This window comes from Cucurbita moschata, unplaced genomic scaffold (assembly GCF_002738365.1).
Source record: "Cucurbita moschata cultivar Rifu unplaced genomic scaffold, Cmos_1.0 Cmo_Scf00016, whole genome shotgun sequence".
NCBI lineage: Eukaryota > Viridiplantae > Streptophyta > Magnoliopsida > Cucurbitales > Cucurbitaceae > Cucurbita > Cucurbita moschata.
This window is the reverse complement of record NW_019268532.1, coordinates 2737240-2764595: the sequence shown is the minus strand read 5'-3', so window position 1 is coordinate 2764595 and position 27356 is coordinate 2737240. Positions and strand designations below refer to the sequence as shown.

The window sequence follows — 27356 nt, the reverse complement described above, 5'->3', positions numbered from 1 at the left end:
TGGAATTCGACTATTATAAATGATATCAGAGCCAGACACTAGGTGGTGTGCCAGTGAGGATGCTGGACCCCCAAGGGAGGCATTCCTTGTAAGGGTGTGTTAGCGGTGAGCTTTAACTGTTACATCTGGTATTAGAGCCAAGCACTGGGGACGTTGGATCCGAGGGGGACATTCCTTATAAGCGTGTGAAAACCTTTTTCTAGTAAACGCGTTTCAAAACTGGGGGATGTTGGCTCCGAGTGGGGCATTCCTTAAAAGGGTGTGAAAATCTTTTCCTAATAGACGCGTTTCAAAACAGGGGGACGCTAACTCCGAGGGAAGCATTTCTTATAAGGGTGTGAAAACCTCTTCCTAGTAGACGTGTTTCAAAACTAGGGACGCTGGCTCCGAGGGGGGCATTCCTTATAAGGATATGAAAATCTCTCCCTAGTACACGCGTTTTAAAATTGTGAGGCTATCAACAATACTTAACAAGCTAAAGCGGACAATATCTGCTAACAGTGGGCTTGAATTATTACACACCGACTCTTTTATATTTTTTTAGCTATCTTATCTTTCGAATTACTCTCTCTTTAAAACTGTGAGACTGTCGACGATACATAACGGACCAAAGCAGACAATATCAGCTACTCAGTGGGCTTAGATTGTTACACATCAACTCTTTTATACCTTTTTTAGCTATCTTACCTTTCAGACCACTCTCGCTCAGCTATAGTTCCAGCTCATTTATGTACCCGTCCTTTACTCGAATATCACGTAAACTATGCTTGAATTGACCCGAATCATATCAACGAGAACGGAGAGAGAGAGGGAAAGGAGTGGGAAGGGAATAATGAATGTTGGTGAATGTGGAAGAAAGCAATAATGAAGGGTTGGATGTGTGTGCCATTTCTTTTCTTGAGTTGTCGACCTTTGCATGCTCCCTACACTACACTACAAACCATTCCATTCCCCCCTCATCTTTAAACACATTATGGCACACACACATCCAACCCTTCATTATTAACCGGGTTAATTTTAGTATCATTAGCTTAATTAATTACCTTGGTCAAGATTTAACCATGGTTAACTAATAACTGGTCAAAGCACTCGAACACGTAACAAGAGAGGGAACAGGGAGACAGAGAAACCGAAGGTCGACTGTTTTTTATGCCACATGAACTAAAAATGTGTTCCAGATGATGAAGGATCGTATCATTAGTTTTTAAATGTCGAAATGCGTTCGAAAGTCTTAAAGCAAGTATTTTCTACTCTATAAGGGTCGTTTTTTTTTTTTAGTCTATAATGATCAAAAGTATAGAACTTATATACTCGAGCGATTCTTACTAAGGGATCATTGATTGGAACAAAATGATGATACGGTTCTTAGTGGTTGAAACTTTTGAAGAAGAATTAGGTCACTATCGAAAAAAATATAACACGGTTTTTTATATTCTTTTAAAAAAAATTATTAAATAAAGTTAATGTTGGCAGTAGATATTGTCCTATTTGGCTTTCAGTATAAGGGTTTCCCCTCAAAATTTTAAAACGCTCATGTTAGGGAGAAGTTTTCACTCTTATAAGAATACTTTGTTCCCATCTCCAATCGATATGGGATCTCGTAGAGCAAAATAGAGCTTCCAAAGGGACTATAGAAAAATGTTAGAGGTAGACGTTGGGGTATTGCCCTACAACGTCACGACTCTGACAATAACCAAACCAAAAGACACGTATATTGATAACGCAACTCTAATCCTCAGCCCAACAATCTAAGCTTTTGTTGAAGGAACCCTCGAATCAAAGTAATTAATACCTCCTTATACAAAATTCGAATCAATCAACATATGAGGTTAGAATTAGATTATCTTTACGATCGAATTGAAGGAACCCTCGAATCAAAGTAATTAATACCTTCTTATACAAAATTCGAATCAACCAACAGATGAAACTAGAATTAGATTATCTTTACGATCGAATTGAAGATCTAGAAGCAATATTTGTAAACCTTGTTCTAAATTGAGTCAGGAGCAATATTTGGAAGCCTTGTTCTAAGTTGAGTCACCCCACAATCGAACTCCATCAAGGCTCGAAGGAAACCTTATTCTAAATTGGGTCGCAACCTTGTTTTGAGTTGAGCCACCCCACAATCGAACTCCATCAAGGCTCGAAGGAAACCTTATTCTAAATTGGGTCGCAACCTTGTTTTGAGTTGAGTCACCCCACAATCGAACTCCATCAAGGCTCGAAGGAAACCTTATTCTAAATTTGGGTCGCAACCTTGTTGTAAGTTGAGTTACCCCACAATCGAACTTGATCGAGACTTGATTGAATGACTCGAATGCAATTATATCACATGGCTTGAAACTTAGAAATGACAAAATTGATGATCGGGAAACGTCTCAATTTGAGATCTGAATTACATTCATCCATGAATCTGTGGGTATTTATAGTCTCCGGATAGGGTCGTTTGTGGCCAGGATTTAATCCCGATCCCCTCTAATCTGCGACGAAATCAAATTGACCATTTTACCCTCACATAATTTATGATTATAACTTAAATACACAACTAAAGTAATTCCAAGATCCATTAGATTTAGAACTTATACACAGATTAGCCTTCTTATGTTCATCAAACTTGATAGAAACAAGAGAATAAATTGCATCAAAAGTGAGAAAATTAATTCTAAAATGTGTTCTTACGGTATTTTCTTGGATAAGTAAACGAACGACACGTTCGTGCGGAAATTCAACTCCACTGTACTCTGAAGAAAAGCTCATCGATTTTCAAGAATGGCCTTGAAACGGGCATCTCCATTACCTTTTTCTCCGTCAGTGACTTGTCGCATTAGAACAATAACTTGGGCTTCGGCTCTACTTTTCTGCTTGTTGTCCAAGCATCCGATTGCGGCGGATCCATCTTCCTTCAAATCTGGAAATTCAACCGCGGCTTCGAAATCGGCAATCGGCGGCTGCATCCATCTTGTTCTGCCGCCAAATCCGCCGGTAAGTTAGGGCACTCACTTACTTTCTAGATCTAGATTCTTGTTTGTTTTGGGTATGTTTTGTTACTTGGATCATATTGATGGACTTGCTCTCTGAATGGATTTCAGATTGCATTTCGATCTTCTAGTTGTTAATTTATTGTGTTTCTAGCCGTACAAATGGATAAAGTAAGCGATAGCTCCAACAAATGGGCAGAAGATATCTATTGGAGCCATTTTCAGTTCACCCACTTCTATCAAATTCTTGCCGGTGGTAGTGAACAGAAACTTGTAGGTTTTCTTTTTCTGCTCTTTCCTTTTGTATTTTCAAATTCTGGGTTCTGCATTTGATGTTTGATTATGATTAGACATTAGATTTTGGTTTTGATCCTCACAAACTTGTAGCAGAGACTCTGTTCATTAGATTTTGTTGTGTTTTTTTTACATTGTATGCTGTTTGTTTCCTCATCCATGGAGTTAATGTTTGAAGAACTCAGCGTTTTTCCCAAGTGTTCTGAGCTTATGGATTTTTCGTGATAGATGATTTACGATTTGGATTTAAACACTTATTCTAACAGCCCAAGCCACTGCTAACAATTATTGTCCGCTTTGGCCCATTACGTCTGTAAGTCTCACGGGTTTAAAACGCGTCTGTTAAAGAGAGATTTCTACACCCTTGTAAGGAATGTTTCGTTCCACTCTCCAACCAATGTAAGATCTCACAACCCACACCCCCCTTGGGAGCCCAGCGTCCTTGGTGTTTGACTCTAGTACTATTTGTAACCGCGCAAGCCCACCACTCACAAATATTGTCTGCTTTGGCCCGATACGTTTGTCAGCCTCATGGTTTTAAAACGTGTCTGCTAGGGAGAGGTTTCTACATCCTTATAATGAATGTTTTGTTCCCTTCTCCAACAAATGTGGGATCTCATACTTGCTCTAATAGAACTAGTTACTTTCTATGATCATCTATTTCTTTGACCGGAAAATTGCATCAAAATTTCACTTGCAAGCTTTTCTAGGATTTGGGAGTGAATTCCATTTGTTTCCTCATTGTTTAGAAACGATGTTGGAGACTATTTATTTGAGAATTAAGTTCATACAAATTTCATGTTTAAGTATTTCTGCTGTCGTGTTCTTATTCGGTAATGCCTTTCAATGATGAGCTTAAATGATCTCTGCAAATTGTGACTTTATAGCATTGTTGGATCATTTGTACCTTAGGTTAGGAATGGTATGATATTGTCCACTTTGAGCATAAGCTCTAATGACTTTGCTTTTGGTTTTTCCAACAGGCCTCATACTTAGAGATCGTATTCCTTACTTATAAACTCATGATCAACCCCTTAATTAGTCATTGTGGGACTTTCTCTCCCAAGAATTCTCAATAATTCTCCCCTCGAACAAAGTATACCATAGAGCCTCCTCTGAGGCCCATGGAGCCCTCGAGCAGCCTCCCTTTATTCGAGGCTCAACTCTTTTCTCTGGAGCCCTCGAACAAAGTACACCCTCTATTCAACATTTGAGTCACTTTTTTACCACACATTCGAGGCTCACAATTCTTTGTTCGATACTTGAGGATTCTATTGACATGGCTAAGTTAAGGGCATGGCTCTGATACCATGCTAGTAACCACAACTCTCCACAATGGTATGATATTGTCCACTTTGAGCATAAGCTCTCATGGTTTTGCTTTTGGTTTTTTCAAAAGTACTCATACCAATGGAGATAGTGTTTCATACTTATAAACCCACGATCTTTTCCTTAATTAGTTGATGTGGGACTCCTCTCCCAACAATCGTCAATACCTTACCGCCTACAGTTGCCCCATTCATACAGTTCATGTTTAAAGCACACACCATCTTCCTAAGGTGTTCTAAGCTTATGGGGTTTTAGACAATTGATGATTTACTATTTGGATACAAACACTCACTCCATTAGAACTGATCTCTTTGCTATGATCATCTATTTCTTTGATCTGAAAATTGCATCATAGTTTCTCTTACAAACTTTTCTAGAATCTTGGCAACTCATTTATATATATTATCTGAGCTGCAGGTACTTCCAAACAAATTTGCAAACAATTTGAAAAAGAAACTTCCATCAACTGTGACTCTTAAAGGTCCTAGTGGTGCCACATGGGATGTGGGATTGTCTGCCAATGATGATAAATTGTATTTCAAACACGGCTGGCAAGAGTTTGTGAGGGCTCATTCTCTGGAGCAGAATGATCTTTTAGTTTTTAGGTACAATGGAGCGTCGCAGTTTGACGTTTTAGTATTTGATTGGAAGAGCTTTTGTGAGAAGGAAGCCTCATATTTCGTAAAAATCTGTGAGCATAAAAATAGCGACACTGGACACAAGGCTAAGAGGAAGTTTGGCGAACCCACTTTAGATAGTTTTGATGTTGATGCTAACAATGGTGCTGAATGCGCTTCGTCTGAAAATAATATGCACGATGACAGTATGGAACGTATGATACAGGACGTCGTGTCCAAAGCTACAAATTTGAATGGTCAACCTGAGGTTTTTTCAGCTCAGCCTATACGAACAATACGTACTAGAAGAAGGAAAGAAACTCCAAAAAGTGCAGCAGTTATGACACCCACCCCTGCTCCGGTTCAGTTATCAGGTAGTTGGAGAAGAACTGCTTAAGTTTTTAATCCTTGATTCATGTCTCCCTGTTTTCTTGGTGATTCCTAAGACTTGGAAAGCATTTTTGTAATGATTGTGTAGTCAGGACTCAATCTATTTAATGTTTATGGATCAATCTGGTATCTGACATTGAACTTTGCTAGATTCCGACGAGGAAGCTACTCCTGTTAAGAAAACCGGGTCATATGCCGAGCAATACCTATCCAATCGTAGGGCTATTACGGAAGAGGACAAGAACAATGCCCTGAAGTTGGCAGAAGCAGCATCAAGCAATGCTGGTTTCAAAGTTATCATGCGACCTTCACATGTATACAGGAGATTCTACCTGGTAAAACTTGTATTCTGTTGCTGATCTTTTAGTTTCTCCTTGAACTTTCTTTCAACGCCCAATCTATGATTTCCATGAGATCTTCTGAAGTGAACTGTGAAATGAATGTGTGAATTCCTTAGTATTAGGAAAGTTGGGCAATCCCTTTGTTGACTGTATGTTAAGTTCGTCGATTTTTTTAGTTCTTATATGCATATCACACGGCACGTTGGTTGATGATGCAGTTTATCCCCACTCAATGGGTTACGAAAAATCTCTCCCTTTGCAACCAAGACGTAATACTGCGTCTCGGAAACGACGAATGGCCAGCCAAATTCAACTTTACCGCAAGTCGTCAATGCGGTGGCCTTACAAGTGGATGGAAACATTTCGCTATAGATAACAATTTAGAAGAATTCGACGTCTGCGTCTTTGAGCCTGTCCCTATAACAAGTGGTCCTGTGGTCCTGGAGGTCAAAATCTTCCGTGTTGTCGAAGATGTTATCCCTCTTACTCGTGTGTCGGCTAAGAGCAACAGGAAGCTAATCAAAGCCAACTAAAGCTTAATTTGTGGCAAGTTCCCAAATTATCTAGTACCTTATGCTAAGACCCATGATTTGATATCTGTATAATTTTGTAGGTAATCACTCTGTTATAACATATGATGTTCTGTGGCAGTGACTTATCCCGTGCAAACATATTGTCGATGCCACGCTAGTCCGAACTTTGTCATACACGAGTAGAATATCCTGTTTATAAGAGTTTCTAAGCTTCATTCACAGTTTTGTAACTTTTGATGTGAAACACTGCCCATGAGTTTCAATCACTCATATTATTGGTTGCATTGTATGAGAGCTGAGAAATTTCTCAGCCTTGAACTAGCCATATGCAGCCATTGAGAAGGGTCGGAACGTAGAACACCATACTCGATATCTGCTTCTTCATTATCCAGCTCGAGATAAAAGTCGAGCCTTAAACTAAACGCATTGATGTGAAAAAAAACAAAGAGGGGATAGGAATATATCCTTTTCAATCCCTGAGTTATGAGTGTATGTTCGAAGTTCACGTGGGTTTGCCATTATTCAATACACAGAGGACAAAATGCAAATCTTGCAGGGCTATGAAGTGGAACACAGAAGGGTTCATATGCCTGCAATTCTTCACCATCATGGATGGTTTGATCCTCAGAAAGCGCCAATGGTAAATTATGACTTGAGTTTTGTTTGTACATGTTCTCTGCAGTGTAAGGAAGGAAGGAAGGAAGTCGTGCTTGGTGGAGTTGAGAGGGAAATGGGTATTTGTTTTCTTTTCCTTTTGTGCTGTTTGATGTTGATTCAAGTTCTCTACTTTTTCTTTTTTTCTTCTGCGCCATTGATGGAGAACTTGACATTTGCAGGTGTTTTTGGGAGTTGTTTCTAGCATTTGTTTGGAATTCTTCAGGGATATCAGGTACCTTTCTATCTTACACTTACATTTTTCACCAAACATGTCTTTGTTCTTCTGTGGTCCACCCCATTACATATCAAATGACAGGTAGAAGCTTACATAGATAAACACATCTCTCTCTCTCTCTAAAGATCTCACAAAGCTAAGTTAAGGAATAAGAATTTTTTTTTAACCCTTGTGGTTTGGTTGAGCGAGAGGGGTTCGGTATCGTAAACCCATAGTTTACTCTAACAGCCCAAGACTATTGCTAGTATGTCATTTTGGATTTTTTCTTTCAGGCTTCCTCTCAAAGTTTTTAAAATAGGTCTGCTAGGGAGAGGGTTCCACATTCTTATAAGGAATGTTTCATTCCCCTCTCCAACTGATGTGAGATCTCACGATTCACCCCCTTAGGGCCCAGTGTACTTGCTAGCACCTTGTTCGGTGACTGGCTCTGATACCATTTATAACAGCCCAAACTCACTGTTAGCCGATATTATCATCTTTGGGCTTTCTTCTCCGGGTTTCCCTCAATGTTTATAAAACGCGTCTACTAAGGAGAGGTTTCCACACCCTTATAAGAAATGCTTTGTTCCACTCTCTAACCAATGTGGGATCTCACAATCTACCTCCCTTGGGAGCCCAACGTCCTCGCTAACACACCGCCCAATGACTGGCTCTGATACCATTTGTAACAACCCAAGCCCACCGCTAGTAGACAATGTCATCTTTGGGCTTTCTCCTCCGAGTTTCCCCTCAAATTTTTTAAAACTCGTCTGCTAGGGAGAGTTTTACACACCCTTATAAGACATGCTTCTTTCCCCTTTCCAACTAATGAGTGATCTAACATTCACTTACAAATCTCGGAAGGACGATGCCTCCTCGCCTTTTAGAACTTACCAAAGGTTTTTTTCTTTTTAACCCATACTCTCAATTATTTTTATCTTCACATCCCTACCTTAGATATAACAATACCGGACTGCCCTCTTCTGCTCATAGTAAACGGCAAATAGAAAAAGCAATGAGATATCTTTACATCGTACATTGGGCACATCTGGTTGTATGTACGATAATGATGCCCCTTCTGACCGATATTGGTCAATTTTTTACTATTACCCTTCTCACATAATTACTTCCCAAACCGACACAAGAATACTTTATAAACCCTTGAATATCGAACCTTAGTTCAATCAATTAAGACAGATATTCCATTAAAAGATTATAAGTTTGCTATTTTAAACTATGAGCCCCTTGATAGCTATTGGCCCCCGAACATTGCCTATACTCATTTCACAAACAAAAATCTACTCGTTTCAAAAGTTCAAATCTTATTGTAGATGACGTTAATATCTGTTCCATTGTGAAATTTGGCAGTACGACAACTGAATCTCTCGAAAGAAACCCAATATTCTTAGAAAACCTTCATTGTTTTGAGAAAGTGGGATGAGAACTGCGGTACAGCTACCATTTTTGGTCAAAGATATGATTGAATTAATGAAGAACACACAAAAAAAAGAAGTAAAAAAAATATTTAAAAAAAAAAACTCTGTTTCTCTGTCCTGACATGTGACATCCTTCCACTGAGCTTTGAGCTTAGGGATTCTCCAAAAAAAAAACTCCAAATCAAACAAACCCACATCGGAAATTATGGAAGTTTGGGAATAACCCTAAAAGTTTAGGGTTGTTGGGGGAGGGTTACCCCTAGTTTCGTTCCTTGACCATTTTAATGACCTGATCCTTAATGACCAATCGTCAGCTGTGCCTTTTCCAATGGCATCTTTTCGTTTTCCTCTTTATAGGCCTTTGTTGATTATTATTATTATATGTTTGATTGTGATTTTGAACACTTCTTCTCCTTCTTAATTGTATTACCAATGTTCATGTTCTGGGAGCTCACAAGCCCAAACGGCGTTGATTTCGGTGATTCTTTCCTTTCTTTTTTGTCGTTTTGATCATCTTATAATATTTATATATGCATATTTGCTGGGAGTTTGAGGAGGAGGAGAGGACGAAGATGGGGTTTAGAGCTCGAATCTCGAGGTAACACATGCATGTTGATATGTGCATAGTTGTATATATTCGAACAAAGATTTAATATTACATGTCCTCTACTCTTACCTATTATAATGTCGTCTCCTTAGATCATATTATAAAAATTTATCTAACTTTACTAATCGTATAAATACTATAGTCAAATACAAGATACACAAATGAGAGTAATCTAGAAGATATGAAGCCATGGTGATTTGGAGCATAGATTTTCCTTTGAAGCATATGAATGATGACAAAACATACTAAAAGAACACGGTTTGTTTGTGGGTTCATTCGTAGACATAGTTCAAGCTAAGTAGGTAACGTGGACTGACTCTTGACCTTCCACAAATTTCTCAGTCTAATTTGCTGTCTCTACCTAATGAGACTCTATAATGCATTCTCTCTTCTAGAGCCATTTCTTTTTCTTTTTTATGATAGCAATCTCGCACGGACCACCACGCTCATATGTCTCCAAGTTTTTTTTTTCCTTTACAGCATTGCAACTTCGCACATGCATAAGTGATAGTGAGATCTTGGGCGGTATTATATGTGAGAATAGTTTTCGTTCTTCGCAGTAGTTCAAGTTAAGTGGGTAATACGGTCATTTCACAGGAGAATGTCGAGACCATCCAATACCAAATCGTGGTTCGGGTACAGAGAAACCCAATTATGCCGTGCACCATTCCACTTGTGAATTAAAAAGAAAAGGGTGTTTTTGAGAAGAAAAAGATGCAAAAGACAGAGAGAGAGAAGAAATTTATGATAAGACAAAGGCATAGAATATGGAATATGATCCAAAATTTTGCCTGTGATTCATAAGCATTTTTTATTTATTTATTTTTAAATATTTGCATGTTTCCAATAAATTTTGTATATTCTTGAGAGAGAAATGCACGGAGAGAGAATGATGAACAAATTAAATTAATTAATTAATTAATTAATAAAGCCGTTGCATTTCCCGGAGAATCTAGAGCGCATCAGGCGCTGACCAAATAAAAAAATATATTATTATTATTATTTTTTGTTTATAAAAGAAGAGAAGATTAGTTGAGTTAATTAATGGATTAGTAGTAATGAAGATTAATTAATGGTAATTAAAGAGGGGAGGTCACGTGAGGCACGAGCGGAAGATTGGACAAGGAATAACTGGACACGGAGAGGGAATATTGGGGAACTTAAGGATACATCTTAAGTTAAGGCAGACAAATGCTTACCTGTTCCTTTCAACGTTTATGTTTTTTTTTTTTTTTTCATTAATTAATAGAATAAATTTTTAATTTTTTAATATTATGCACGATTCTTTGAGCTACGTCTTTTAAGAACGTAGAGCCAATAAATGATAAAAGTAGTGGATTCAAATAGTTGAGCTAATGGGTTAGTGTAGACGTATTTTTCGTAGCTTTGGTTGTCTGTCTGATTAAAGTTGATGGTCTTTCGAGACGAAAAACAGATGGTTTATCAAATGATTTTACGCTCGCATCAGTCAAAAGTAGAGATATCTATAGGGGTAGGCGTGGAAGTGGAAGTGGAAGTGGAAGTCTTCCCCGTCCCTGTTCTTGCTCTCTATATATATTAGAGCGGGGCGGAGTTGAGGACAGAGAATGTAATTCTCGTTTTCAACCCTGTTTAATTAACGAGAAGAAATGTCTTATCGCTTGAGGTGAAGCTTTGCGAAGTCACTATACCGTAATTTGAACGGATACCACTAATCAGAACCGAACAGAACGTCTTGTTAGGGAATATGTAATATATGACGTCATTAATGGATAGAGGTTTGAAAAAGAAAACAGAAAATAGAAAAAAGGGAGCAGTGGTGACAGGGTTTGAACAGAGGGATAATTTGGAAAGCAACGTCAAATATACCTCGTTTATACACAAAATGGGGAATCTTATTCAATTGATGTTACCCCAACTTTATTCTATTCTAAATCTAATCAAATTAATCTTCCACTCGTTCATCGAAAATATATATTATAGTAAGCTGATTTATGTTCAAATTGGTAATCTATCAAATTTTTTAATCGAAGTTGATCTATGTTCAAATCAGTAATATATCGAACTTCTCAATAAAAAACATGCACTAAAAGTAAGTTGATCTATGTTCAAATTGGTAATCTCTATCAAACTTCTTATTTGAAAACATGTATTAATACAAGTTGATCTATGTTCAAATTGATAATCTCTATCAAACCTTTTGATCGAAAACATACATTAAAACAAGCTGCTCTATGTTCAAATTGGGAATAATTGGGAATCTATAGAATTTTTCAATAAAAAACAAACATTAAAACAAGCAAATTTCTTGATCCAAAACATTCAATGGAATACACTGATATGCATTCAAATTGATAATCTATCAAACTTGTTGATCCAAAACATTTCTTTGCTCAAATTGGTAATTTATCAAACTTCTAGATCGAAAATATTCTATAGAATAAATTGATCTATGTTCAAATTGATAATCCATCAACTTCTAGATCGAAAACACTCCGTAAAATAAGCTGATCTATGTTCAAATTAGTAATCCATCAAACTTGTAAATCGAAAACACTCCGTAAAATAAGCAGATTTATGTTCAAATTGATAATCCATCATACTTCTAGATCAAAAACACTCCGTAAAACAAGTTCATCTATGTTCAAATTGATAATCCATCAAACTTATAGATCGAAAACACTCTGTAAAACAAGCTGATCTATGTTCAAATGGATAATCCATCAAACTTCTAGATCGAAAACATTCCCTAGAATAAGCTAATCTATGCTTAAATTGATAATCCATCAAATTTCTAGATCGAAACACTCCCTAAAACAAGCTGATCTATGTTCAAATTGATAATACATCAAACTTCTAGATCGAAAACACTCCCTAAAATAAACTCATCTAGGTTCAAATAAGTAATCAAACCTTAAAAATACTTCCTTTTCATTCCCCATTATTTAGATAAGAATCTCTCTCTCTCTCTCTCTCTCTCTCCTGTTTTGTGTATGTGTTGGAAAAGCTGTCTGATCCATCTGTGAGTATTAAATGCATACAGAAGTTTCAACTTTTTCACTCCTTCCCACCCTTTTTATTACTCAAACTAATACCCAAAACCCTTTCTCTCTCTCCCTCTCGCCCTCTCTCTCTCTAGGACTTTCCCCTTATAAACCCATTGAAATCCTCATCTTTCCTCCAAAGATCCCATTTTTCCAAACCCCTTTCTCCATCTCTTTCTCCCAAATCATAATCCACTCATAATCTCAAAAGGGTCACCACCTTTTTCCTCGATCTCCTCCAAATTCCCTCCATGTTCACCTCCTCCCATCCCCTCCCGGACCTCTCCTTGCACATAAGTCCGCCGTCAAATTCCGGCAGCACCGGCAGCGATCTCAGCAATGAAACTGCCGGGTTCTATCTTCCGGCTAAACCCCATATGGGTCTACCTCTTGAGCTTGAAACAAGCTTCAACAATGGCCGCCATTTTAACGACCACCTACCTCAAATCTATGGCCGCCATTTTAAAAGAGCTGCAAAAATGGGTATTAGAGCTCCAAGAATGAGATGGACTACAACGCTTCATGCTCATTTTGTCCACGCCGTTCAGCTGCTTGGCGGCCATGAAAGTACATGTCTTGTTGAATTCATATGAAATGCAAATCAAATTCAAATTTCAATGTTTTTTTTAGCTCATTTTGGTTGTTTTTTTTCTAGGGGCAACACCAAAATCTGTTTTGGAGCTTATGAATGTGAAGGATCTAACCCTAGCTCATGTAAAGAGCCATTTACAGGTGGGTTTTGGTTAATTAATTGAAATTAAGCAATTAATCACAAATTATTGCACTAATTTCAAATCTTTTTTGTGTTAATTCAGATGTATAGAACAGTGAAAAGCACAGACAAATCAACTGGTAATTACAATCTTTTTCCTTTTTTGATCTGAAAATTGCTCAAAATTTCGATGATTTAGGGTTTTTTTGATCAATTTTGGTGAAATGGATGCTTTGATTGTTGATGTTGCATACTCAGCCTTGAAGAACCAAAGACAAGAAGTTGATCCAAGTGGTGCTGAGATCTCTAACCCAATGTGGAAAAGCTCTGATCAAATGTGAGTGATTTTTTTCCCAAGTTCTTGCGTTTTCGTTTAGATTTTGAAAATCGATAACGAAACAAAGAAACCCACGAATCAAATTTCGAATTTTTGCGTGAAATTCGTACTATTTTTTGTATTCAACCACTACAAGATCAGCAATTCCACGAGCTCGAGCTTCTGCTGACATAAAAACGTCCCTTTTTCATATCTTCAGATACAACCCATAAGAGTTTACTGAAGTCGGGTTTATAAGCTTAATTTTCAAAAACCATATATTATCAAACAATAATTTGTTCTCGAAATTCAGCTCAATAATTCACAAATACATAAAACATTAAAATATATATATATATATATAATTAGTGTGGTAAAGTAATGTAATTAGTGGGTTAATTAACGATTAATCAGGAACTTGTTCTGTTCATCAATGGAGACAAATCAAGAGATGACGACGAGATGGAGTCAACATTACAACAACAACAACAATATTGGAAACAACCAGGTTCGTATACATATAATAAATACAACACGACATGTCTAAAAACAACCTTAAAGACACAAACTTTTCCCTCTATAACCAAAAATGGTTGGGTTTTTTTTTTTTTTTTTTCTTTGGTTGGTTTGAAGCAGCAACAGCTGGACCGACACAAAGCGAGCATCGAAATCTCGAGTGGCGTGAAGAAGCAGAGGTTGGAAGGTAGCTGCTTGTCGTTGTGTGATCATCATCATGGCGGTGTGTATCATACAAATATTAATAAGCTAAACTTAGATATCACTCTTGGATGCCCAAATGCTCTTACAATTGAGTCTAATACTCACTCTTCATCTTCTGAACTTCCCCTTCTTAAATGCTAAAACTAATTAAAGCCTTCATCTTTGTGGGTTTTTCTTATAGTTCTTAACATAATTGATGTGGGTTTTTGTTATTAGTTCTTAATATTTCTATATGAGTTCTTGTTGGAGAGGTGAAGATTGTGTAATCTCGTTGAGATCTTCCTTTGTTGTATATGTTATGGTCAAGAGAGTAAAGAGAGATGTTTGATTTTGACATTCTTTTTGGTTTGGTTTTGTTTTGTGTTCTTAGATTTTAAGGTTTTTGTTTAAAGAGAAAAGGATAATTTATTAATAGCACCTCGGTTTCATGATCTTATACAAATTTCTCAGTCGAAGAAGCTCTATTTGCCTAATTTTTAGTCTCTATCTAGCTCGATTTCGTGATTTTATACAAATTTCTTAGTCGAAGAAGCTCTGTTTGTCTAATTTTTAGTCTCTATCAAGCTCGATTTCATGATCTTATACAAATTTTTCAGTTGAAGAAGCTTGGTTTGTCTAATTTTTAGTCTCTATCCAGCTCGATTTCGTGATCTTATACAAATTTCTTAGTCGAAGAAGCTCTATTTGTCTAATTTTTAGTCTCTATCCAGCTCGATTTCATGATTTTATACAAATTTCTCGATCAAAGAAGCTCTGCTTGTCTAATTTTTAGTCTCTGTCCAGATCGATTTCATGATCTTATACAAGTTTCTCAGTTGAAGAAGCTCTGTTTCTCTAATTTTTAGTCTCTATCTAGCTCGATTTCGTGATCTTATATAAATTTCTTAGACAAAGAAGCTTGCTTGTCTAATTTATAGTCTCTATCAAGCTCGATGTCATGATCTTATACAAATTTCTCAGTCGAAGAAGCTCTGCTTGTCTAATTTATAGTCTCTATCCAGCTATCGTGACTCTATACTTTCTTCTCCTATTGTTTGACTCTTTTAGAGCGGTTTCTTTTTCTTTTCAACTTCAGTATTTCGACCCTTTGCACACCAATCCAATAAAATAGAATAAAAAAGTCTCCTTCAACATGTTAAGGTAGCACACGTATATATTTTCATTGATCATTGAGAGACAGATCAAATCGAAGATTTGTCAATTGAGATTGAGCATGGATGAGCCTCGACTAGGCTAACATGATGAAAAAAATGATAAAAGATAAATGTAAGATCCCACATTGGTTGAAGACCGGAACAAAACATCCCTTATAAGCGTGAGGAAATCTCTCCCTGATAGACGCGTTTTAAAATTGTGAGGCTGACAGTGATACGTAACGAGCCAAATCAGATAATATCTACTGGTAGTGGAATTGAGCTGTTATAATAAACTTCTTTAGCCGCATTGTTAACCAATATAGAATTACAGATTAGGTCCATAATTCGAGTCAAATTAATCCAGGGACAAAGCTACCACATCTAACCCAAATATGAATACAGCATAGAACATCGAAAGGATCGAAAGGATCTTGAAGAGCCACCAAAGCACGAACACCATATTGGTGTTCTTCAATTCTTTAATTTAAAGTTCAATGATTGTTGGTTGAAAATTAGAAGGTTGAAAAGAAGGGATAAAAACAAAAACATTAACTGAAAGGGTAATGAATAGGATGGGGCCTCAACGCATAGCATCAGGAGATATGGTTTTTGAATGCATCATTCAACAAATCCTTCTATCAACAACTCAGTGGCTACCAGCTGCCGCTTCGTAAGGCCCATTGTACTGTCAAAACAGTCGGTGCCTGTTCATATCCACATAAATGAGTAGCATACTTCTTTGCATATGGTACCATTCTAGAGAAGAACCAAATGGGTTGATATACACATTTTTTTTTTAAATCTGGGTTTGGGTTTAGCTTCAAAATGACTATGATATGTAACGCCGGATCTGATGTGGAATTAAAGAAAATTCAAAGAAGATTGAAAAGATTGAATTTGGTTGCGAGTAGAGATGTTGCACGGCTGGCCGAGAAGATAACACGTGGTGAAAATGTTGTGGGACACATGTCGGATACTAAGTAAAGGATTCTACCGCTTCTGAATGATCCGACCCATAACACCAATTGACTTGTGAACCGCGACCTGCCTTGAGTATGTCACGTGTCATAACGAAAAAAATCAAGAAACCTTCATATGTGAATCCATGTCAAGGCTGCCAAATCACCCTACGGACCTAGAAGACCACCACGACAACGTAATAGACAAAGGTAGCCACCTATGCCGATAGCAATTGATACAGTGTCTGTACAGATTCCACTTTCCTTTCGACTTTGGTATAGTACTGTTAAGCTAGGATTCAGGCTGGTTAGGGACGTTTGACTTGATAGTTCGCTTGAATTACTCTACATGGGATTTGTGGCATTGATCATGCAAGTATTCAGCAGAGCTCGCACGTACAGGGGTCGCTCCCCCCAACCTTCACCCACTACATGGTCTATGGAACGGATTCTCCAACTAACCTCTCATGGATGACGAGCAAGCTAGCACTCACCATGTTGTCCCCATCTAATAAAGGGAGTTTTTTGAGGTAGCGCCTCAACATCGAATATCAGTTACCGCTGTGTAAGCTAAGCTAGCTACCCAAGTCGGTGAACAACAAGAGCCCTTCACTTAGAGCCCTTTAAGTATTCCCAGGCTGTCGATCAAGGCGGAGGAGCGTTCTAGAGTTGCGCAATCGCAGAGGGAGTCGTTCCAAAGCATCAGTTCCTCTTTGTGTTTGAGTCTTTTGTACTTTGTTTTGTAATTGTATCCCATACCCATGTTAACGTTTGTAATAAATTTTCGGGTCTCAAGCTCGTACGTCATTCTCACACAACCATGATTGAAGCAAGGGGTAAATCAGTAATTTAGTGTGTATTTAAGAAATATAATCCAAGTTTAATTGTGTAATTGAAACTACATATAATGCTTTCGAACTATTTTGTATGATAAATTTGTCACTTTCATTCCACGTGTCAGATAATCAGCCACATAATGACTCATTTCTGCCACGTGGCACCTCTCATTTCCTCCATATTGAACAGCAACCACCGTGACAAATTCCGATCAGAAGCCGTCGGGAACACCCCACACCTTCACCGATCTATCAAGGCTGCCGCTGTACGCAATCCACCACCGACCGCCACGTTTAGACGGGCGGAAATCTTCCTCCACAGCCAAGCATTTCACAGGTCCAGTATGACCCGTCAGCACCGTCACACACGTGTGAAAAAGCCCATCCCTCCGCCACACACATATGTTATTATCGGCAGAGCCGCTGAGTACTATGCAGTTCCCCGCCGTAGCAAGGCAGAGAACTGCCAGATTATGACCCTTGAGCATCCCGCCATAAGTCAACCGCTTTTCTCTCTCCCAGAAGTTGACCATCCCATCGGAGGATCCACAGTACACCACCGTACCGGCGGCGTTGACGGCCACCGCCGTCACCGCACTGTCTTGCTTCAGCAGCGTTTGTTCGAGTGTGTGCTTTGTTGTATCGTTCCCTGCTTCATGATTCCTCCGCCATACCTATTTCCAAAAAAAATATTTATAATTAAATATTGTTATTAACGAGAGTTGAAATCACTCATTTTCATAATTAGAGATAATATTCATAATTTATAAATTCATCATCATTTCCTAAATTAACTCAAAAGTCTTAATTTTCAAACCTTAGCCGAGCCATCTGCCGAGCCGGTAATAACCAAGCCGTCCCGAGCTGCAACCACGGCGTTTACAGCATCGTCATGGACAATAATCGATTCAAGACACTTCGAATCCGAAATTCTCCAAACTTTCATGGTTCGATCCCAAGAACAAGAGTACAATATCGCGCCATCTTCACCCAAGCTCAAGCTCGAAACCGCATCAACATGCTTAAACCAAAGCCGGCTCGGGCTCCGGTTCCGTCCCAAAACGACGTAGTTTTGCGGGTTAATCAAGCTTCTCAATACATCTCTCATCGCCGGCAAAGTCCCAGCCCGCCGGTGACTGTCGGTCCAGACACGAATTTTTCCGTCTTGGTGACCGGTGAAGATTTTTTCGCCGGAAATTATAATTGCCTTAACCAATCCACTGCTGGATTTAAACCCAGTAAATTCCTTGAGGTTTTTCCAGACCCGGATGTTTTTGCTGTCGGAGCCGGTGTAGAGCAGCTCGCCGGCGGTGGCCAGGGAGTACACGTGGCCTTCCTCACGAACAAGGGACCCAATCAGAGAAGTATTCCGGTGAACGACGCCGTTTTGAAGTTGAGGAAAACAGGGAGATTTCATGAAGGGATAAGTTTGATTCCACGGCGACGCATCGCTGGTCGGCCAACTATCGGCGGCATTGGAACTGCTCGGCGTCGGAAAATCGCCGTCGTCGTCGGTTAACAAATTGCCAAATTTCATAGAAACTGAAATTAAGAATAAAATTACGAAAAATCAAACCAATGGATTGAGAGATTGCATGCAAGAAGGGACATATACATACATACATACATATATATATATATATATATATATATATATATATATAGATATATAATGGAAGAACAAAATCTGAGGTGGAAGATGGGGACACGTGTGAGAGAGACAAGAAATTAAGAATATTTTTTGAAATAATTGGAGAAAATGTGAAAAAATTTGTTAATAATTATCTTGATTATCAATGATTATATATAGAAATTAGAAATCGTTGACTTTAATTGGTAAATTAATTTTTACCTCACATGATTCATATTATTTTTATTTTTATGATGGCTATTAGTTATAATGAGCTTAGTATTATGATAATAACATATGGAAGAGGTCGGATTTACCGATAATAACTCTATTTAAAAAATATCTATGAATTTTAAAAATAACATTAACACTATTTACTGTTGTAAAAAAATGTTTAAAATATTTTTACCATCAATATATGAATGAAACCCGTTTATTAATACCTCATAGATTATATCCAAGGATATTTATCGAACAATTTTGAAAGTTTAAGGTTTATATTTTTTATTTTTTTTAGTTTAAGGGTATTATTGGAACTTTTGAAATTTGAGTATTATTGAGACAATATACACTGTTTAAATGTATTTTTATATTTATTTGAACTCAACTCTGTTAGGAATCACAACTCTCGACAATGGTATGATATTGTGATTCCCAACATGGCATCTGAGCCATGCACTTGACTTAGTCGTGTCAATAGAATGCTCAAGTCGAACAAATAAGTTGTGAGCCTCGAAGGTGTAGTCAAAAGTGACTCAAGTTTCGAACAAAGGGTGTACTTTGTTCGAGGACTCCAGAGAAGGAGTCGAGCCTCGATTAAGGGGAGGTTGTTCGAGGGCTCCATGGGCCTCAGGGGAGGCTCTATAGTGTACTTTGTTCGAGTCATTGAATTTTTCGAACACGCCCAAATCTCGGATTAGATTGAGAGCTCGGGACAAGACAAGTGGTGAGTAGGGATGACGTTAGGGGTGGCGAAGGAATCCTAATGAGCCAATAACGTCCCAACCACATTGCCTTACTTCTCAAGGCACTCACAATTACCTTACGAATGTCTCCAAACCCTCCAAACCACATTCATTCTCTTCCTCTCTCTTGTTTTTTGGTGGAAATTTAGGTGTCACTTTGGCAACTAAAGAAGAAACTAAAAGCAACCCATTTTTCCTTTATAATCCAAAGCCTTTAAAAAGCTTTACTTTCTTTATTTACATTCAAGATTCCTTTCTATTTTGTTTTCAATCCCCTCCATCATTGCACACCTCATATCATATCTCAAATCAAGAAGGGTTTTGTAACTTTGTCTTAGGTTACCAATCGAAATCGTGCTACTACTAGCTATCGATATTGGTTGAGTGATAACGGTTAGAAATGTACCGACGGTTATAATGATCTACTTATTTTACTGTTTATGGTTTAGAGTGTGACGATTTAATAATTTGTTCAACTTTGATTAAAAGGGTATAGTGGTTATATATTGTCGTTTTATGTAAAATCACATGTCGATTGGAGAAAAAAATGCAGTGTTGCTTATAAGAGTGTGCAAACCTCTCCTTGGTGCATGTGTTTTAAGGGAAAGTTTGGAAGGGAAAGCCCAAAGAGGACAATATCTCCTAGTGGTGAGCATGAACGGTTACAAATGGTATTAGAGCCAGACACTAGGTGGTGTACCTATGAGGACGTTGAGTCCCCAAGGGGGTGGATTGTGATATCCCACATTCGTTGGAGAGGGGAACGAAATATTGTTTATAAGTGTGTGGAAACTTCTTACTATTGGACGTGAACGAAACATTTCTTATCAGGGTGTGGAAACCTCTTCCTAGCGGATGTGTTTTAAAACCTTGAGAGAAATCCCAGAACGGAAAGTCCAAGAAGGATAATATCTCCTAGAGGTGGGTTTGAGCTATTAAATGGTATTAGAGATAGATATCGAACAGTGTGCACATCGAAGATACTAGGCCCCTAAGAGGGGTGGATTGTGAGATCCCACCTCGGTTGGAGAGGGGAACGAAACATTGCTTATAAGAATGTGAAAACTTCTTCCTAGTAGATGCGAACAAAACATTCCTTATAAGGATATCGAAATTGCTTCCTAGTGGACACGTTTTAAAATCCTGAGAGAAATCCCAAAAGGAAAAGTTCAAAAAGGACAATATTTGCTAATAGCGGTAATCCCACGTCAGATGGAGATCTCGAGAGGAAGCTTGGAAGGGAAAGTCTAAAAAAGACAATATCTTCTAGCAGTGATCCCACATCAGTTGAAGAGAAGAATGAAACATTCCTGTGTGTAAACCTAAACCTAGTGGACTCATTTTAAAATCATAAGACGAAGTGTATAGAAGGGAAATGACAAACAGGACAATATCTGCCGATCATATTTTTTAATTAAGATTTTGAATCCACTTTTTTAAAAATATATTATCAGTATATTTACGGAAATGCCCCTTTCATGGAATAATTGTTATTCAATTTTATTTATGACGTTTATTGAAAATTTTAAAATAAGAATATTATAAAAAGGAGTGTAGAAAGTAAGTGGAAAGGGGAGCTGAGTTGGTTACCCGAAGTGGGATGCAATCAATAAAACCCACCAATCTGCCAACACAGCTTTACAATCCACCAACAACCACGAAGGTTCCTTGGGTCACCTTCAATCAAAGAGCGACACCTGTCATACACACTAAAAGTCAAACGCTCGAAGGGATTGTGGAACCGCCACGTAAGGGAATAGAAAACGACATGTCGTTGTGGCGCTTTCCGCCCATCTTCCGCAAGTCATTGCCGTCGTACGAGAGGAAACCCGTCGAATTTTGCAGTTGCAGCATTTGTGGTCCCCCCACTTGGCGAAATTTTAGATTTTTTAGCACAAAAAATATCATAAGTACGGGTGTATATTCAACCAGACAACCCAAACCAACTCACCCGAACTATAAGAGTTGAGTTGGGTTGGATTAACATTTCGGATAAGGTTGAGTTCATTTTTTTGAACCCGAACTGAATCAGTTCGATTTTGGGTTCATGGGCAAAACCTTCGGATTGATTCGCCAAATAAAAATATATAAAATATATTAACAATCTTTTCGTATAGTGGGTTGTCAGAGTGGTACTGAGGTTGGTTCAGGGACACTCATGCCTGAATTCGATGTCAATTGAGTTGTTTGTGAACTTCTAATCTATTTATCTAAGATTGAAACCGAATAATTATGACCATATGGGTTGGGTAAAAAAAATTCTCCAACCCACCCAAATTTTGACCATGTGGGTTGGGTTGGATTGCCAATCCAACCCACTCGAACTTTTGGGTCTTTTGGGTTGGATCAAAAAAATTCTCTAACCCATAAAAAAAAATTTCCAACCCACCGTACCCGGATCATGTACACGCATAACCATAAATGCGTAGACTATTTAGGACCCGTTTTCACTCTTAAAGATAAAAAATAAATAACGAGACTATGTTGGGAGGGATGCAAGTAAATGCTGAGATGGTCGTGTGCTAATAATATAAAAATAAAAAGGGGGCCAAATTCCCACACAACACTGACAAAAATTCAACTTGGACGGCAAGCATCTCATAATTCCATATAATTTACAATATAATCTCTGATCACCGGCCGGCCACAAACCCTGGACCCCTCCTGCTTCTGCACCGCCGTCGGATTCCACCGCGCGCTTCCCAATGCCACCGCCCCCTTTAAATAACCCACTTGTCCGGTTGTCCTAAACCGCCTCTATCTCACTTCCATTCTGATTTTTTCTGCTCGCAAAAACAATGGCGGCTATATCACCTCAGTCTTATCCTGTCGGAGATCAAGAAAAGGAGAAGACGGTGGCAGACGCGGCGGCGAGCCCAGATGTGACGAGGCATATTCGGTTGAAGTCTTCACATTCCACCCAAGTACTAGAGAAGGCGGTGGTGCTGCGGCGGATCCGGCAGCGGAAGCGTGTTAACAAGTTCCGGGCAGTGGTCGGAGCTCTGTTCAGTTCGCCGTTCGGCGACAAAACCGGCGAGGCTCGTCAGAGAAAATGGGTGGATGAACCCTTCACTTCACTCTAGACCTTTTTTTTTTTTTTTTTTTTTGCCATGTAATATTTATCAAACAAATTAATTAAAATAGTAATTTAACGAAATAATAAAAACCGTGGGCCCAAGTTGGACCAATGGTCCAAAATAGAGAATCTAAATGGGCCAAGCCCAATTCAAAGCAAAACTGGTTAATTACATAACTACCCATGGCTCCACCTGAATTTGCGGAAAATTTTTGGTAAGATGAAAAAGTTAGGAAGATAAAAAGGTTTTACATTTAAGACGCGATTGCGCGACACTCATTTTCCAACTCATTTTCCAACAACAAGTGAGCTAAGTCAATTCGTTCTTACGTCGCCTACGGTTAAGCGACGTATGCTCGAGCCTCTAGCCTCGGTTGAAGAAGAATGTTTTAGAAAACGAGGGCAGAGAGATTTTCGAAAGAGAGATTTTGATCGAGACATTATATATGCGAGTAAGAGAGTAATAACAACGGCTCACAGTATATAATTATTGGTAGGGAGAAGTTGGAAAAAACCCAAGGTGGCAAAAACGGATATTCTCATAAAGCCCATTTAACGACCAATGTTATAAAGCCCTATCTCGTCTTGCTGCTTAGCTCCTCTGTAAGTGCCTTTTGCACTTATGTAAAACGCTAATTTTTCACTGTTCCACAAAAGTATGGTAAACAAAACGAATCATTTTTACTATTTAAAATGTTCTTGTTCAGCTCGATGGTACGAAATGTATCTGAACTCAACACTAAAAGACCTCGACAAAGAATAATAGTAGGTGAATCGCTTAGTTGTTGACTTTAAAAGCGTAATTGTCAAACCTCCCATTAAATTAATTAAAAAAAAACATACACAATTAGGATAAGCCAGACAAATGTTAAGAATCATTCCCTGTTTTCCGTTCCACTTGCTTCAGCTCCACACTTTCTCAGATGCCGGGAAAATTCATCACTTTCCCGGAAAATCTCAGCCAAACACCAAAATTTTCTCGCCCTTTTCAACTCTTCCATCTATGATCTCCAAAACCCAGTTCTTGAATTTCCCAATTTTCCTTTTGGTTCTGATTTTGACGGCCAAAACAGAGGCAAAATGTTCAAAATCCTGCATTTCCGGCCACCTCCCCCACGATTTCCCTTACCCATTTGGCTTCTCCGCCGACTGCGCAATCCGGCTGAACTGCAGCCGCGACGGCGCTGCCATGATCGGAGAATTCCCAGTTGAATCCATTAACTCCGATCATATCAAACTCGTAACCAAAGCCAAATGCAACCGCCGCCTCCACACAATCCGCCAATTCTTTAGCCATCACTACGCGCCGACAGTAAACAACGCCATTCTTTTACAAAACTGTTCTTCTCCGATTGCCACTTGTTTCTTACCGACGACGATGGTTCAGACCAAATTCGAATCCCCTCCCAATTGCTCTGTTAATCGCACTAGTATTAGCTGCTACACCCAGAACGCCACCGCCACCACCACCGCCACCGCCTCCGCCGGTTTCTTGGATTTCAAAAACCTCACCGCCACCAACTGCGACTACCTTCTGTCATCGATTTCAGCGGAGGCGCTCAACAGCAACGCCTCCGCTGGAATCTCTCTGGAAATTCAAACGTTGGAGCTCGGCTGGTGGCTTCCGGGGAGCTGCCGTGGTTCTTGTCATGTAGATGCTAACTGCACGGAGCTTCGGTCCCCGAGTAATGGGGAGCTGTCTCATCGGTGCCGATGCCGGGATGAGCTTGTCGGCGACGGATATTTGGCCGGCACCGGCTGCCGGAAAGGTTAGTTTTTTTTTTTTTTTTTTTTTGGGTGTGAAATTATTAAAGTAATTGTCATTTTTTAATTTAAATTTTGTTTGATTGCGCGTGATGATTTTGAAGTCAAAAAGGTTGGGTGGCATCATGATGAAATTTGGGGTTAATTTGGTTGACTTTATTAATATTAACTAATCCATGTTTATATTCTTAATTATAATTATTTAGTTGCCGGAGAATTGGTGGTGTTTTTTTAATAATTAATCCACCGATTTTATTTTTAATAATTTTATATTATGAAGAATTTGTCATTAAGAAAATTAATATTTTGAAAAAAAATTAACAAAAGATAAGCAAATGAATTATTAAATTATTGTTATAATAATAAAATAATTTTTTTTTTTTTGGCAAGAGTCCAAGCAGGTTACTCATAGATATTGTCTTTTTTAGACTTTCCCTCCTACCTCACAACTGTGGGTACGGTTCAAAATCTTTAACAAACTCAATCTTTTCCTACACGAGCTTCATTCTTTATAAGAGCCCAAGCCCACCGCCAGTAGATATTGTTCTCTTTGAACTTTGGACTTTGGACTTTTACTTATAGGCTTCCTCTCAAGGTGTTAAAATGCATCTCGTAGGGAGAGGTTTCAACACTGAGTAGTGTTTCATTCTCATATTCAACCAACGTGGTATCTTACAATCCACTCCCCCTTTAAAATCCAACGTCCTAGTTGACACACTTCTCTAGTGTCTGGTTTTGATACAATTTGTAACAGCCCAAGCCCAAGCCCACTGCCAACTCATATCGTTAAATTAATCATTAAACCATATGCTATTATATATATATATATATATATATATTTTTTTTTTTTTTTTGGTACTTACAATCTTATTAATCTCTCCCCAAACAGCTTCTAATTGCTACACCACCAACTACATCATCGGCGAATGCAGAACCTCAACATCAGCCACAAGAACCGCCATCCTCATCGGAACCCTGATCGGCGGAGCCACCGTACTGGTTACTGTAATTTCATTCTGCTACTTCATCCGCCGTCATTCCAATCTGAAATCCACACACATCCACAAAATCACCAAACGTCGCCTCTCAGAAGCCACCGCCGGAAAATCCCCCATCCATATCTACACCTACAAAGAGATTCAAAAAGCCACCCAAAACTTCTCCGACGACCACCGCCTCGGAACCGGCGCCTACGCCACTGTCTACGCCGGAAAATTACGCAACGATAAATGGGTAGCTATCAAACGCCTCAAAAATCAAGACCCTGATACCATCCAACAAGTCCTTAACGAAATCAGTCTCATCTCCTCCGTCAGCCACCCGAACCTCGTCCGCCTCCTCGGCTGCTCCATGGAATCCGGCGACCAAATCCTCGTCTATGAATTCATGCCCAACGGCACTCTATCACAACATTTACAAAAACAGAGAGGCGCCGGTCTCCCCTGGCCCGTCCGTTTAGACATCGCCGTCGAAACCGCCGACGCAATTGCCCATCTCCACTCTGCAATTAACCCACCGATCTTCCACCGAGACATCAAATCCAGCAATATTCTACTCGATCATAATCTCAAATCAAAAGTGGCGGATTTTGGGCTTTCAAGATTGGGGATGGCGGAAATTTCCCACATCTCGACGGCGCCGCAGGGGACGCCGGGGTATCTCGATCCGCAGTACCATCAGGATTTTCATCTCTCCGACAAGAGCGACGTGTACAGCTTCGGCGTCGTTCTGGTAGAATTGATCACCGCCATGAAAGTGGTGGATTTCTGCCGCCCGAAAAACGAGGTCAATTTGGCAGCTCTTGCCGCCGATAGAATTGGGAATGGGCGGCTGAGGGAGATTGTGGATCCGTTGATTGAGATAGATAAAGATGAATGGAGGATTTCTTCGGTGGAAAAAGTGGGGGAGGTGGCGTTTAGATGCTTAGCGTTTCATAGGGATATGAGGCCGTCGATGGTGGAGGTCGCGGCGGAGCTGGATGAGATACGGCGGAGCCGGTGGGAAGAAGGCGGTTTGAAGTGTAAGGAAATGGGGTTAGTAGTTGAGAGTGAGAGCTCGAAATCGAGCCATGGAGGCGGAGATTACTTTTCTCGAGCCTCTGTTGAAGATTCATGGCAGAGTGAACAGAGCTCGCCGTCGTCAAATAGTTTGTTAAATCACGTCATTTTATAATAAGAAAAAAAAAAAACAGTTTATTGATTCAACTAATTTGATTCCGTGATGTGTTTTTTTAACGGATTTCTTGTTATTCATATAAGCATTCTCACTTCTAATATCTCCAGGCATTGTCACCAAAAACCTTACCTCACCTCATTAATAGAACTTCCGGCTATTAACACTTGAAAAAGTTGCTTTCAACGTATCGTCGCTTCAGTGAATTACTTGAGACCCGATACATTTTCGGTGCCATGGAGCTAGACGAGTGAGCTATTACGCTTCAAATGATGACTGCTATTAAGGTCTCGTTGCTTCAGTGAATCACTTGAGCCCCGATACATTTTCGGTGCCATGGAGCTAGACCAGTGAGCTATTACGCCTTCTTCAAAGGATGACTGCTTTTAAGGTCTCGTCGCTTCGGTGAATCACTTGAGCCCAGATACATTTTCGGTGCCATGGAACTAGACCAGTGAGCTCCAAGCTCACCTCTTAGTTCTCATCGCTCGATCACTTCCCTTTCTACTAAGTAACGTTTAGAAACTTTATTCTATACCGTTTATGTTTACACTAATAATTTTAAATTTTTCATATTGTAAATAATATTCTACTGTAAATAAAATAATTAAAGTTTAATAATCAAATATGAGACTTAAGGATATAAATATA

At 39.0% G+C, this 27356-nt stretch overlaps 4 protein-coding genes across 7 annotated transcripts; 3 read left to right on the top strand and 1 right to left on the bottom strand.

Annotated features, from left to right (window-relative positions):
* Positions 1-2726: 2726 nt before the first annotated feature.
* On the top strand, positions 2727-6703 carry LOC111454553 (B3 domain-containing protein REM16-like). Of its 2 annotated transcripts, none has more exons than XM_023096052.1 (5): positions 2727-2982; positions 3090-3251; positions 5019-5592; positions 5759-5943; positions 6168-6703. In XM_023096052.1, exons 2-5 carry the CDS (start codon positions 3141-3143, stop codon positions 6480-6482), a joined length of 1185 nt encoding a protein of 394 aa, XP_022951820.1. In that variant the 5' UTR covers positions 2727-2982; positions 3090-3140; the 3' UTR covers positions 6483-6703. The 2 variants fall into 2 exon arrangements, with proteins under 2 accessions (XP_022951820.1, XP_022951821.1); XM_023096053.1 differs by having other exon boundaries at positions 2733-2982; positions 3133-3251.
* Positions 6704-12495: 5792 nt separating this feature from the next.
* Positions 12496-14505, top strand: LOC111454475 (probable transcription factor KAN4). Of its 3 annotated transcripts, none has more exons than XM_023095967.1 (6): positions 12496-12986; positions 13075-13151; positions 13235-13271; positions 13390-13468; positions 13862-13955; positions 14081-14505. In XM_023095967.1, the coding sequence occupies exons 1-6, from the start codon at positions 12671-12673 to the stop codon at positions 14306-14308; spliced, it is 831 nt and encodes a 276-aa protein (XP_022951735.1). In that variant the 5' UTR covers positions 12496-12670; the 3' UTR covers positions 14309-14505. The 3 variants fall into 3 exon arrangements, with proteins under 3 accessions (XP_022951735.1, XP_022951736.1, XP_022951734.1); XM_023095968.1 differs by having other exon boundaries at positions 12497-12986; positions 14084-14505; XM_023095966.1 differs by having other exon boundaries at positions 12497-12986; positions 14078-14505.
* Positions 14506-17099: 2594 nt separating this feature from the next.
* On the bottom strand, positions 17100-18700 carry LOC111454023 (protein JINGUBANG-like). Its single transcript, XM_023095292.1, has 2 exons — positions 17916-18700; positions 17100-17772 (listed from the first exon to the last, which is right to left on the bottom strand). Exons 1-2 carry the CDS (start codon positions 18633-18635, stop codon positions 17311-17313), a joined length of 1182 nt encoding a protein of 393 aa, XP_022951060.1. The 5' UTR covers positions 18636-18700; the 3' UTR covers positions 17100-17310.
* Positions 18701-23601: 4901 nt separating this feature from the next.
* Positions 23602-26741, top strand: LOC111454075 (wall-associated receptor kinase-like 14). The gene is made up of 2 exons (XM_023095369.1): positions 23602-24538; positions 25423-26741. Exons 1-2 carry the CDS (start codon positions 23635-23637, stop codon positions 26703-26705), a joined length of 2187 nt encoding a protein of 728 aa, XP_022951137.1. The 5' UTR covers positions 23602-23634; the 3' UTR covers positions 26706-26741.
* Positions 26742-27356: the final 615 nt, after the last annotated feature.